The sequence below is a fragment of the Python bivittatus genome, unplaced genomic scaffold (genome assembly GCF_059951505.1).
Source record: "Python bivittatus isolate LINGU-HERP-01145 unplaced genomic scaffold, Pbiv_v1 ctg000700_np1212, whole genome shotgun sequence".
Classification (NCBI taxonomy): domain Eukaryota; kingdom Metazoa; phylum Chordata; class Lepidosauria; order Squamata; family Pythonidae; genus Python; species Python bivittatus.
In genome coordinates this window covers 9,252,633-9,267,095 of record NW_028277098.1, presented here as the reverse complement: position 1 = coordinate 9,267,095, position 14,463 = coordinate 9,252,633, and the positions used below count along the sequence as shown (strand labels likewise).

Here is a 14,463-nt window from a genome sequence, read left to right as displayed (position 1 = left end):
TCAAATTCAGGTCTCAGATCTGATTAATCTGTAAGTAAAACCTAGTACGCCACTATAGCAGTTTGAAGCAGTTGCTCCAATAAGTTTTAAGAAACAGCTACATTTAATGCATGACTTCTTCACATTATCAAACTAGAGGGGTATGGGTGTGGGTCTTTAAGAGCAGAATTCAGGTGTTCCCCAGAAGCAAAGCAAAGGGGCCTCCTGCCACTGGTGTGCATTCTTTAACACTGTGCATCATTCTTCCTTTAAAAGAAACTGAAGCCACAGTCCAACATACAGGTCCCAGAGAAGTTCTACTGGGCTCAGTAGGCTTCATTTTTAAATAGGCCAGCACAGACTGATACTGTTAAACTTTTCTGATTCCTCCCTCCCTGCCCCGTATTTTCACAGAGATAGCTCAGCTACTGCTCTTTAGCCAAGTGGAAGGCAAGATTTATTTTACAGACTTAACAGCAGAGTCCAGAATAAATACAGGGACTGTTGTCAAATTCAGCATAGTTACTTTTTATTACATAATGGCTTCAGTACTTTGTTGGAGTTGGGGGGCAGTGGACACACACTGAGATTGTTATTTTAGAGGTAAAATTGTTGCTTTACAGAAAGGGAGGAAAAGGGAGGAAAGTTAGTTTGGAAAAATAGAACACGTAGATGATGTATCAGCCCCACATTCACAAGGTGCTAAGGTTGTCCCACTTAAGTTAAATGGGTCTTGATACTCCAGCTATCTAATGGTATGTACTTGCAGCAATATACCACTTATAAGCATGCGTCAAGATAACACATTTTATTGCTACAATTAACTCTGATTTCAAATAACAGAGCAGAACATAGACAAGCAATGGCATTGGCTTGATCTCTCTACACGCAGGTTTTAATTATATAGACTAAGGCTACTAGATCTGGACTGCAAAAATTGCTAAATGACAACAGTGAGATACAGAAAATTCTCAACTTTTTGTTGCATCTAGTGGTTCCCTGGATTTTTGCAGGCTCAGAATACATACAGCTGAGAAAATGAATCAATCCCTTAGCCTTGTGCCTTTCTTTGGATCACCTGCTGCTTCTGAACTCATAAGTAATCTTTGTGCTTGAAAATGCGCTTGTGTGGTCCCTAACCACCTGAATATATTTAATAGGTTTTGAGAACATACACACACACACACTGCTTCTAAAACAAAGTTTGCAAAGAGAAACAGCCAGAAAATCCAAAAGATCCTTAAAAAGCATGAAGAGACATCTTGGAATCCACTAATGGGCTATTCCAATTATTTGGACTATAACCATTTTCAATACGAAAAAAAAAATTGAAAATCTTAGAATAAGCCAGATGGGAAAATGCCAAGAGAATTCCTAAAAGCATAGCATTCCCACCAAGCTGCAGTCAACAGATGTAAACCCTATTTAGGGACCTATGAAAAGATATAAACAAAGACCAAACATTAGCGCATCACCTTAATACACAGCAGCACTACCCCTATCACACAGCAATCAGCCATCACTTAGATAAACAAGACGTTTCCTGTATCTACCTAAGAACCCAAACCAGCAACATGATTACAGAAAAAGAACACTGTCCCACTACTTTTGTAGTAGTATCACAATACTCCAAAACTGCTCCTCCATTGATGATGTTACCTAATAGGACAGTGAATGTCTGCAACCAAAGCTTGGAGAAATGCAACCATGCAACACGCTAAACCCAAGTTACGTGTACTCACTACCATCACGACCTGATCTTAATCAGTTTATCAGGAGGTGACCATTCCATTCCCTCTCGTGCAGGATTGTTGCAAGAAACTTTAAAAAGATAAATGATATGGTACAAACACTGGAATGTGTTATATAACATTATGGCACCATTAAGTAAAGTAATCTTTTCCAGCTGCAGTACGTCTGAACCAAAAAAAAGGGGGGGGGACACTTATGTCCCCTTATATGAGTGTGAAAGAGAGCAAACTTTGTTGCACAATTCTTTATTCTGCAAGGGGACTACGATCATGCAATTGAATAGGACAGAGGCTATGAATATTTTATTGTAATACACATAAAGGAATTCACTGGAACAAGGAGGTATTTTATAAAATTAAGTACTCTTAATAGGGCAGTTGTTGCATCAGAAATAAAGGGTAAAATTCCCTTTCATTCCAAAAGCTGACATTCTGAAATACAGCTACAATTTTGATGTTACTCATGAATAGAGGACAGATTCTAGAACTGGTCTATGACATCTTTGATGTCTGATTTTATTACAAGATGCAGACTTGAATATCCTGCCAATTCTCAAGCCTTAGCAGGGATTTTCAAACAAATGCTCCAACTCCCAGCTGCCCTTTTTAATGCCAGACTGATTTACATTAGAAGAGTCCCGAGAATGTCATCTGCTTCCCCTTCATCTCAACAGCCTCTTTCTCTTCTTCTTCCCTTGTTTGCTGTCTGCATCTTCAGGATGGTCAGGAGGGTCTGGCATTACAAAACCGTCCGTCAATTTATAGTAGACAATTGTAGAGTCCGTTTCAACTATTGCCAGTGTGATGGAAAGTGGGGAATCAGGTTTCGCCTGCATAATGTGTGTGCTCTTCATGATCTGTCTTAACCTGGAAAAAATGGAAGGAGGGAAGGAGGGAGGGACAGGCATCACTCTTGCCCATTTCATTTAAATTTCATCTGAAATCAACCCAGCGAATACCCTGAATTAATAATGCCCACCCTCTGTTTCTAAAAGCTTTATGATTTTTTCCGAGGACTGTGCCTCACCTATTATAATGAAGACTTTCTAGAAAACAAAGCTGACAACACTTATGTGTCACAATTCTAGAGACATTAAGGGGTTCCACACTACCCAGAAATATCTGCCGCAAACCACCATGATGCCAAAATGACATAATAATGCAAATGCTGCCATTACGTATTGGCATCCTGACATCTGGTGCAAGTGTATAAGTTGCGCTATTTGCCCGATGACATTGTCAGATATTGTATATCATCATTTGGCCCCCTCCTGTGAAAGCCTGTGCCAATACCTCTTGATACAGTTGCACCATCAATGGCCATTGGCTAATGACAGCTGGGAAGGTAAGAAGTCGGGGTGGATTAGCTATTAGCCAAGACAATGAAATGGTTCCTCCAAATGCCAGTAGCAGGAAATGAACAACATGGAAGGTGTATTTTTATGATACTTTTTGGTTTTCTGAAGGGATCTGGTTGTCTGTTGTTGGCACAAAGAAGCTGGACAACAGTTTCTTAATCTAAGATAACATATATTATTCTTCATATATTATTTGCTTCAGTCTACTAAGCCAATAAGCAGTAACTAATAGAGCATCAGCATGCTCCATTCCGGAACCATTAGAAGCCTAGGTAACAGTACCATGAAGTAGCACTGAGAAGTTGGGAGAAGTCTAATCCATGCTCTCCCCAACAACCTCAAACCCCACAATCAAGTATAAAGAGCTCTTTTCCTGTTGCCATTAGCAGTGGGTGTCCAGCCTAGATCTACCATCTCTTTGTGTTTTAAACCAACACAGGTATGTATGGCCTGAATCAAATCAGAAGCTCTATGTGTGGGAAATGAAAGTTTAAATCTTTCCTCTTCCTGTCTTCCTCAATCTCTTATGCTTACAGTAATAAAAAAGCCATGAAAAAGCCTACATGATGGAAACCTCTTCAGAAAAGCAATTCACTGGGAGATTTTTTTCGGCCATAGTGATCCTAATCCAAAGGGACAAAAGCCTTCTTCAAGCATTTGAGTGCATTTATGAGGGCTTGAAAACGGGCAGAGGAAAGGGACAAGCACGCTGCCACCACTTCCTACTTTCTCTGATCTCCCTATGTTCTGTATGGAGGTGTCTGAAGGAGATATATTTGCTTGAAGGCAAGTTCATCTCTCCCTGTGATCCTGGATCCTGCTCTACTATATTCCCAGAGAGCTGTACTCATATTTAAGGAAACATAGCTGCTACCAGATGTGTCTGTCTGTCTGTGAGTGACACACTATGCTTTCTTACAAGAAATGAAAAAACAAGTTCTGGTCTTAGTATAAGGTGCTACTTTATTTAACCCACAGAGTCACACTTACAGTGTTATACTAACCTCTAACACTTCATATGTATTATTTGTTCCTCTTAGTCATTCCAGTAGGGGTAGAATTGATTCCCCAAAATGTAAAAATAAAAACATATATTTTTCACTGATTTCAGTTGGGGAAAAGGAGGACTGCAATATTACGCTGGCATTCAAACCTGAACTGAGAAATACTGGGAATTCTGAATGATTCCATAAACATTTCAGATGTTTTCTTCAGCCACTGCCAAATGACAGTGGACCCCAAATATTGATGGAAGGTGAAAAGAATGGGGTAGTGCATATAGACATACAAAGCCAAAGGAGAGTGACTGAGCACAAGTCCATGGTCCAAAAGACTAATTTTCTTTAAAGAGATCTGCAGTTCTCTATCATTTTTGTTTGTTTCAGTTGCAATAAAAATTCCAAAGACATTTGGTGACTTATCACTAGAAACATACAGAATGGTAGTCTAAACTAAGAACTTTCAGTACTTTACATAGCACAGATGTAAGCTAATACACCAACTACACCAGGGCCCTACATCAGGACCCTCTGGAATAAAACTGGCAGAAGTTACTCTGTTAGCCAACAATTTGGGACCCATTATTCATTATAGAGAAGCCAGTTCTTTGCAGTTGTCTCCCATAATGATGTTAAGAGAAAAAATGTTTACCAAGGAACCAATATGGTAGGATTTGATATCTCCTTGAAATCACCTAACTGATCTTGGCAGATCTCAAAAAACTGAGATGGGTCAGAATACTTGGAAGCGAATGAAAAGACAGCAATGACAAACCACTTCCATACTGTCCAAAGAAGCTGCATGGATGGGACCATGAGGTCACCAAGCCAATTCAACCTTTGGACATTCTCATCAAACCCTGCAAAGCTTTTAGTTTAGGGGTGGGAAACCTCTAGACCGCTGCATACTGCGGAATTGTGGTACCCAATGTCCCTCCCCATTGGCCATGCTGACAAGAAATGCTGGGAACTGTAGTTCAACAGCAGCTGGAGGATCAAAGGATTCCCACCTAACTTTAGCTGTTCCCTCCTTCCCAGCTCACAACACAATTCCCTAAATGGCAAGAATCAGCTCATTCCCTTATTTTCCATCCTTTCCCATTTCCACCAAGTCTTATAAAGCAGACAGTGTACTAATTCCCATCCACATAAGCCAGCTGCCTTCATATAGTCATGAGTACTATATTTGAAATCAAATTGCTTCTATGCCCCTCTGCAGTTATGTAAGTTCAGGTATATTCTTTTTAACAGAGCCCAAGTTAAAAAACCAAAAAAGGGAGTTGGTAGCAAAGATGTCACTGTTATTTCACCTGAAACAGGAATGTGCTAGTTGACTATCTACATATCTACTCTCTGCTGGTTATGATTTATGTGAATATCCTATAAGGGAAGTTATCTCTGGAACTAAGGAAGTCAGCACTTCTGACACCCTCAGGCATCACTGTTGGGGTGGAATTCTTGCTACAAAAGTTATTTGTGAAAGGAACAGAGAAGGGAATCAGACTGTGAAGCTCTTTATCTGTAAATACACTGAAAGCATTGTATGGCACATCTGCCATGAATGGGGATTTTGACAAGCTCTGTGTTGAACTGACAGAACAATACAGAGACTGGGCAAACTGATTTTCTACTTGAAAAGCCCTGTAGGGCCAAATATGGAAATACCAATGGGAAAGGGGGAGATGGAGACATATTTCCATATTACCTGCACCTTCATTATTTTAATATATATCAGTAGCTTTATGAGAAAATATTAATATCTTTAACATTAAGATATGTTCCTATAAATTTACTTATATTAGAATATTATGTTGAATTATGTTCCAAAAATCAGGAATTTGAATGTTTTTGAGGAATGCTGGTTGTATCTTAGCAATGAATTGCTAAGAGAATAACTTTATGGAATGGGAAAAGCACTATTATTCCAGGTATTAAGGACTGGATTCAAAGATGTGTAATCTTTGCATTTTTGAGAAGGCAATTTTTTTATAATCAAGAAATGATGCAATATGTTTCCCTTGGCACAGGTTTCATGATATTTTACAACAACAGTATTTCTTTTTAATTTGAAATGTTCATATATTATTCAGTATAGATATACAAGAGACATGCCTAGATTATTCATATTTTTCTGTTTTTCTGTTTTACTTGTTATTGTTGGTTATTAATTATGTTCCTTACTTTTGTTTATCATTTGTTTTCATATATGTTTTTAGTTAGTTAGGGTTTTTTTTGAATTTTTAAAAAACTTGTAATAAAATAAAAACATTTTAAAAGTTACCTGCATATTCTAACACTCATCTGAAGATTAGCCCCAGTTAGGTAACTACTCTGAATGCAGAAATCTTACTAACAGGAAAGGAGGAGATAGGAATGAAAAAGACTATTAAAGGGCAACATTTATTACTTAATTTTGAAAATAAAGCCAAATAGAACCTGGGGCCTTGCTGCTTGTTCTCATCTACTATAATTATCAATCATTTAGAGTAAAGTTCTATGCCCAACCACTCTGAAGAAAATCATCTTGATTTCAAAACCCATAAATGTTTTATTGGAAAGGCGAGGCTGTCTCAAAGTTTTTCTGCTTCTTTAGACCTGGGTTTCTCCCAAGGGCATCAACATCTTGTGTCTCTTATGCCTTTGGGGCTCCATAAAGAGCTACAACAGAGGCCAGCACCTTTACAAGTGGACGTATCATTACACATGGCAATCAGATACATCTCTGTGTGTGTATTTTACACAAGAACCCAGAACTCTTGCATGATTTGGCAAGCATGAGATTTCATTATTTTACTTAATTAAAAAGAACCTGGTTAGAAGTCTTCAGCATCTCTTTGCTGCCATTTCAATTTTTTTGGTAGTATATAAACAGTCTTGAGCAAGACTATCCTATGTTTTGCTCAATTAGAAACCAGACAATGTAGTGTAGTAGTGAAGGTGCTCTATTTGAACCAAGGAGATCGAGACTGAAGTTCCATTTCGACCATGGAGTTACTAGGTGATAACATCCTTACGCCAGGATGAAATAAGAAAACATCTCCCAATACACATTTATACCACTGTGAGCTCCCAGAGAGCTCCCATTTAGATTGAGTGTGATATAAATGCAATAAAAAACAAATAAATAATGCAACCCCAGCCCTCTGCAGATACTCACTTCTCATGGCTGAATGATACATGGGCAGGAGTTGGCACCACTACCTGCAAAGGCTCCGTTTCTTTCTCACGTCCATGGAGACACACCAGCTGGAACTCTGCTAGTCCAGCGAAGGATACCTCATGCCAGTTCCTAACTGAAAGGTACAGCAGAGAGTAACAAAACAGAATGAACTGTCAACAAACAATGATGATAATCTTTCCCCTGAAAGACCTCAGTGTTTTAGCCAACATTTATATACAGTGGGGCAAAAAAGTATTTAGTCAGCCACCAATTGTGCAAGTTCTCCCACTTAAAAAGATGAGAGAGGCCTGTAAGTTTCATCATAGGTATACCTCAACTATGAGAGACAAAATGGGGAAAAAAATCCAGAAAATCACATTGTCTGATTTTTAAAGAATTTATTTGCAAATCATGGTGGAAAATAAGTATTTGGTCACCTACAAACAAGCAAGATGTCTGGCTCTCACAGACCTGTAGCTACTTCTTTAAGAGGCTCCTCTGTCCTCCACTCGTTACCTGTAGTAATGGCACCTGTTTGACCTTGTTATCAGTATAAAAGACACCTGTCCACAACCTCAAACAGTCACACTTCAAACTCCACTATGGCCAAGACCAAAGAGCTGTTGAAGGACACCAGAAACAAAATTGTAGACCTGCACCAGGCTGGGAAGACTGAATCTGCAATAGGCAAGCAGCTTGTTGTGAAGAAATCAACTGTGGGAGCAATCATTAGAAAATGGAAGACATACAAGACCACTGATAATCTCCCTCGATCTGGGGCCCCATGCAAGATCTCACCCCGTGGGGTCAAAATGATCACAAGAACGGTGAGCAAAAATCCCAGAACCACACGGGGGGACCTAGTGAATGACCTGCAGAGAGCTGGGACCAAAGTAACAAAGGCTACCATCAGTAACACACTACGCCGCCAGGGACTCAAATCCTGCAGTGCCAGACGTGTCCCCCTGCTTAAGCCAGTACATGTCCGGGCCCATCTGAAGTTTGCTAGAGAGCATTTGGATGATCCAGAAGAGAATTGGGAGAATGTCATATGGTCAGATGAAACCAAAGTAGAATGTTTTGGTCTAAACTCAACTCATCGTGTTTGGAGGAGAGAGAATGCTGAGTTGCATCCAAAGAACACCATACCTACTGTGAAGCATGGGGGTGGAAACATCATGCTTTGGGGCTGTTTTTCTGCAAAGGGACCAGGACGACTGATCCGTGTAAAGGAAAGAATGAATGGGGCCATGTATCGTGAGATTTTGAGTGAACACCTCCTTCCATCAGCAAGGGCATTGAAGATGAAACGTGGCTGGGTCTTTCAGCATGACAATGATCCCAAACACACCACCCGGGCAACGAAGGAGTGGCTTCGTAAGAAGCATTTCAAGGTCCTGGAGTGGCCTAGCCTGTCTCCAGATCTCAACCCCATGGAAAACCTTTGGAGGGAGTTGAAAGTCCGTGTTGCCCAGCAACAGCCCCAAAACATCACTGCTCTAGAGGAGATCTGCATGGAGGAATGGGCCAAAATACTAGCAACAGTGTGTGAAAACCCTGTGAAGACTTACAGAAAACATTTGACCTCTGTCATTGCCAACAAAGGATATATAACAAAGTATTGAGATGAACTTTTGATATTGACCAAATACTTATTTTCCACCATGATTTGCAAATAAATTCTTTAAAAATCAGACAATGTGATTTTCTGGATTTTTTTCCCATTTTGTCTCTCATAGTTGAGGTATACTTATGATGAAACTTATAGGCCTCTCTCATCTTTTTAAGTGGGAGAACTTGCACAATTGGTGGCTGACTAAATACTTTTTTGCCCCACTGTATTTGGTTACTATGATCTTACATACTTCAAGAAAATGGATTACTGTGATTACATCTGCCTCTCTCCCTTCCTTCGAGTGCATTTGGTCTTTTTCTCTTTAATTTCACAACAACTTTCTGAAATAGCTAGTCTGAAAGATAGTGACTTACCCAAAGCCACTTAGTAAGCTGCTTGCCCAGACAGAAAAGTTTGGCAGGATTTCCTGCTGACTATACCAAGAGAGAAGGAACCTGTGGCTCTTCAAATATTGCTGACTGACATCTCCTAGTGCCCCTCCACACTACAACACATGGCGATCAATTTGTTATGTGGGCTACAGATACTGGAAATTATAGTTTAGCAACACCTGGAAACAACAGAATCCCTTCATCATGAGTTGATGAGAGAGAATTTACAGGGGTGCCCCCCACCCCCAAAAGTGCTAATCATGTGTGACTGCAAGCTATGGCCTATTCAACTAATTTGAATTGTGTATGTACTATAGTGTGATTCCAGGAGTGGTAATCCCAACACATCAAGAGGACACCAGTCAGTGACCTCAGACCTGAGATTTGTGCTCCACCCATCTGGTGCATATTGAATGGGTGGCATTATGTATGTATGCTTGACATTATGTTCATGGACATTACTATATAATGGTGGTGGGCAGTTCTTCAGAGGAGGGTCCTGGAAGACTGCTTTGAGAGTATTGTAAGCAGGAAAAGCACATACTAATACTTGCTCTCCAACTCACCAGCAAATGTGCTAAAGAGGGTGGACAGGCTTTTCTCTCACCTCCCAACTACTCCAACTATTCCAGTTTCTCCACTACTTTTAACAGAGACAAGCAACATTCTTTCTCAGGAATGTAGTGTGTGCGTGTGTGTGTGCGCACATAGGTGCACTTCTATATGCAGTGCTAAGATTCACCCAGGGATTCTAAAGTTGGGAGGGCTTATAGGCATTTCAGGTAACTGGGATCCCAGTCTTCATCAGGACACAGGTTGAAAGCTGTAGCTTCTGAAATCCAAGGATTTCATGAAGCACATGAAGACTATTCTTGGCATTTGTTTGTAAGTACAGCACATACCACAGCACTCCCCCCGCCCCAACCCCCAATCTTACAGGTTGCTCTTTAAGGTATCTCCACTAACTTACCTTCTATGAGGTCCAAGTAAACTAAGAAAGCAGCATACACTCTTCTGCTGTCAGCCACTTCCAATGACATCATCTTTGTGAACTGAAACGGACAACAGGGAGCAATAAATGTAAAAGCTATTAATAGAGTCTACAGAAATTATACTCTATGCAACAAATCCCAAACAGAATTATATCCACAATCTCTGAAAGTATTTTCCCATCAACTGCAGGGTTTTTTTTGGCAGAACTCCAAGAAAAGCACAACACAGGCACACACACACACACACATTCTTTCAAGAAATGGGGGAGGGGGAAAGGCCAGTGAAAATATTTAATGCTAATGAAGTCTGTTAAAAGACTTGCAGATTGTATTTTAAATGCCAATAAAACTATCCTCCAAAATTTGTAGCCGCAGGGAATAATTTAGCAACACTGATGGTTCATAAAACAGGTCTAGTTCTGTCTTAAGCTTCTGGGCTGGAACTGATTTATTTCTGTGTTTTGCTTAGCACCTGGCACAAGAAGAGGTTATAGACAACTGTGCCAGAATCCAGACATGGGAGGATTTGGCCTAAGGCGGGTGTGTGTCTCTTGTTAACTGGGGATGTGAGCTGTTGCCACTGCTGGAACCTAAGCAACATCTGGAGCTCAAAACCAGGCAAAGACATAAAGCCAGCGTATTATTGTTATTATAGGTCAAAATACTTCTACTGTTACTACTACTATACTACTAATACCATCATACTCTTCTTATTGCTTATGCCAATAGGTAATAGAGGAATGAGCATTTTATTACTGTTGCTGTTATGACGATGACATCCAGATTTCCCGCCAGCTGCCCATCAGAGAGACTAAGATTGTAAAAGTTCAAAGTAAATTGCCAGATTCAGACCCAGCCTATTCTGATGGTATGTGAACATATAGCAACAACATTGCTAAGGTGCTATGGCGAATTTCACCCACATCTGGCACAGCATAATGTTTCAGCCAATTTTTAGAGCAAAATATCTTCTGTATCTTAAGAATTTAAAGTCCCAAAGCGACTGAATTGTAAAGCTCACATTTTATAGGCTTGAACAGACTAATGCATTCCTAGCCCTCAGATTATTTGTTATACAAGCAGCAAAATAAGTGCTCTTTCAACAGTGCAAAGTCCTAAGAAGGGGTAGTATGGTGAAACTCACAACAGATCATGGAAATTCTGTATTCTGTCAAAAATCTGCCTCTTAATCTAAATTCAGAAAGAGAAGTATTGTCAAGAGTTCTGAACTTGCAAATACCAAACCTGAAAAAAATCACCTTTTAAAAACAATTTTTTAAATGTATGATTTTATTTAAGAAATTTTTATCAAAGTAAAAACTGTAAAATAAAATAAAAATAAAGAAAAATAGTAAATAGTGAAAAAAAGAAAATAGAAAAAGAAACAGAAAAGGAAAAGGAAAAGGAAAAGGAAAAGGAAAAGGAAAAGGAAAAGGAAAAGGAAAAGAAAGATTATAAAGAAGTAGCTTCCAATCTTCTTGACAGCTTTTATAAATACATTTCTATTTTGCCCTCTCTCTCTAAAGTTACATCATAATTTCCTTCTTTTCATAAGCTACCCTTTCTAATCTTCAAACCCATGAATCACAAGTTCATTTTTCTCTTTTTTCAGCAAAAAGTCCATAAGGGGTTTCCAGTCACTGATAAATGTAGCTGTTGATCTTTCTCTAATCAAATAAGTTAATTTTGCCTGCTAGTTCTGTCATCTTCACCAACCATTCCTCCACTATGGGTATTTCAGAATCTTTCCAATTTTGCGCATATAACAGTCTCACAGCAGTAATCATATATAAAAATAATCTTCCGTGGCTCTTTTCTAATTGACTGTCCATTAATCCCAGCAAGAAAAGTTCTGGTTTCAGTTGAACATTGATCTTTAAAATTCTTTGTAGCAGTATATGTATTTGAACCCAGAAATTTCTGGCTTTTTTAACAAGTCCACCAGGCAAGATAAAATGAACCTTCATGATGTCCACATTTCCAACATAAATTTGAAGCACCTTTATACATTCTAGACAATTTTTCTGGAGTCATATACCAATGGTACATCATCTTATAAAAATTCTCTTTTAGATTATAACATAATGTCAATTTCAATCCTTTTAACTGCATATTTTCCCACTGTTCTATCAGTGTCGCTTTCTATATCTCACAAGGTTTTGTTAAGTCCCCATTCACAATTATCTGTGCCTTTTGTGAAGTATAAATTGATTTTACCCATTTGATAAAATTCTCACCAAAGTCCATATCCTCCAAAATTTTAAACAAGAAAGCCCAGTTCAAATTGTGAAAAAATAATTGTTTTTTTAAATTTATGAATTTATCTAAACTGAACATGAAGCTGTCAAATGACTCTGGCAGCTTACCACTAAAAACCCCAACATATAAAAGAATACAACTGACCCGAACCAAAATACCAGAACAAAACCAAAACAAAGCAGACCAAAGCAACACAAAATGGGGTGGTGGGGTGGTGACTGGTCCATAGTCACCATGTCCCCAAGGCCTGGGGGAACAACCTGGTCTTCAATAATTTCCTGAAGATTGTAAGGACGGGAGCTATACAAAACTCTGGGGAAGGAGACCATTCCAGAGGGCAGGGATTGCAACAAAGAGAAGAAACCTATCCCCTGAACATACCCTTCAAAGGTAATGAAAATAATCCCCCTTGGCCTTGACTGGGCCACCCAAGAGAGAGGGCCTTCTAGAAGAGGCCCATATCATGGCATTATAGTGAGGGGATGAGAATACTTCTGGGTTTTTGCAATGTTAAGTCAGCTCTTTAACTAAGATCAACATTCCTTCCCCTTCATTCTTATATGCACCTGAAATGCAAGTTAACCCATTTCACTGGTTTCTTCTTATGGAGCAACCAATTTTCACATTAAAAAAGTACCCTATTTTTTCAGACTGCCAATAAGTATGTAATCCTTTTTTAAATTATTTTTACTCCAGAATCTTTTTTTGCCTTTTTATATGCTTCTCCCTTAATTCTTGTATAACATCTTCATGGTGATACATTACAGATTACAGTACGTTTATTGACACATGGCCATGATACAGCACACCAGTTTCTTTTCCCCTTTCTCCAGGGTCAGACTTGGCCAGACTTAACACATAATCAAGTACCAGTTCTGGGGACCTTTTGTCCTCCTTACTTTAAGTATGAGCTATCACATCAGGAGGTGTAATGTTGCTGGACAAAGATTACAGAGCCTTTAAAATATAAAGTTTATCCTCAGGGATAGTGTGCCATATCATTAGTGGTATGGTCAAGACCCTCCAGCTCCATAATCCATCTCTGCACATTTATTCTTTTCTTTTCCTTTTTGCTGGAGACTGAAAAACACCGAATGACCATTTCAAATTTGCATGTGGTCAGAGGTCCAACATAAAATAGGTTATTTTTCATTTAGTTCATGTTTTCAGCTTTCGTGCAGGATTCTGCTTATGGCATGTACACATCATTCTCGTCCTAAGACAGTATATTATTGTTATATTGTATTTTGTCTGCTTTTAGGTGGCTTCAGAATTTATTACTCATCAACGACAAAAACACCTTCCCCGTTTCAACACTACATTTCTAAGTTTTATTTTAGCATACTTGGAGCTGTCGATCATGTCCGCAAAGACTTCGGGCTTTACGGCCAACGCATGACGCATTTCCCAGGAACTTAACGAGACCCCCACTTTGCTACAGCTAGATGAGAAAACCAAGCATCAGGAGGGAGAGTTTTGTTCCCCCAGTTCGTCTTCCACTAACCGTAGGATGAGTAACCAGCCAGTTCTCTCGAAGCGCCCATTTCCCGGGCTTTGGGGCTTCCTTCTCCTGACCAAATAATCCGGGGCGTCCAGCGATCGAACCCCCGTCCTCCTTTGCTCCGTCTCCAGAGTCGCTCTCCGGCGCTTCCATTCCCAGTTCGCGTGTCATTCAGCTTCGTTCCACTTGGTGTTTCAACAAAATAGTTCCTCCGCCAAACTTTCAAACGAGCTTTAGAGTTCCTCCTTTCAGCAAGCAAATGTGTCATTCCCAAGAATAAGATTTTTTTTCTTATCTGTCATTTTTTAATTTCCTCTTGCAAACTCCGATTGAAAAAAAAAACTAACCAGATTAAACCTTCTTTAACAGCCCTTGATTTGCAAGACACTCGTATTTTTAGAGCACAACACAGAATAAGATGAATGAGATAACAGGAGAGCCAGTTTGGTCTAGTGCAG

General features: G+C 39.4%; 1 protein-coding gene across 1 annotated transcript; it reads right to left on the bottom strand.

Annotated features, from left to right (window-relative positions):
* Positions 1-491: 491 nt before the first annotated feature.
* On the bottom strand, positions 492-14,198 carry TSEN15 (tRNA splicing endonuclease subunit 15). The gene is made up of 4 exons (XM_007426294.4): positions 14,009-14,198; positions 10,224-10,305; positions 7,244-7,379; positions 492-2,597 (listed from the first exon to the last, which is right to left on the bottom strand). Exons 1-4 carry the CDS (start codon positions 14,174-14,176, stop codon positions 2,393-2,395), a joined length of 591 nt encoding a protein of 196 aa, XP_007426356.2. The 5' UTR covers positions 14,177-14,198; the 3' UTR covers positions 492-2,392.
* Positions 14,199-14,463: the final 265 nt, after the last annotated feature.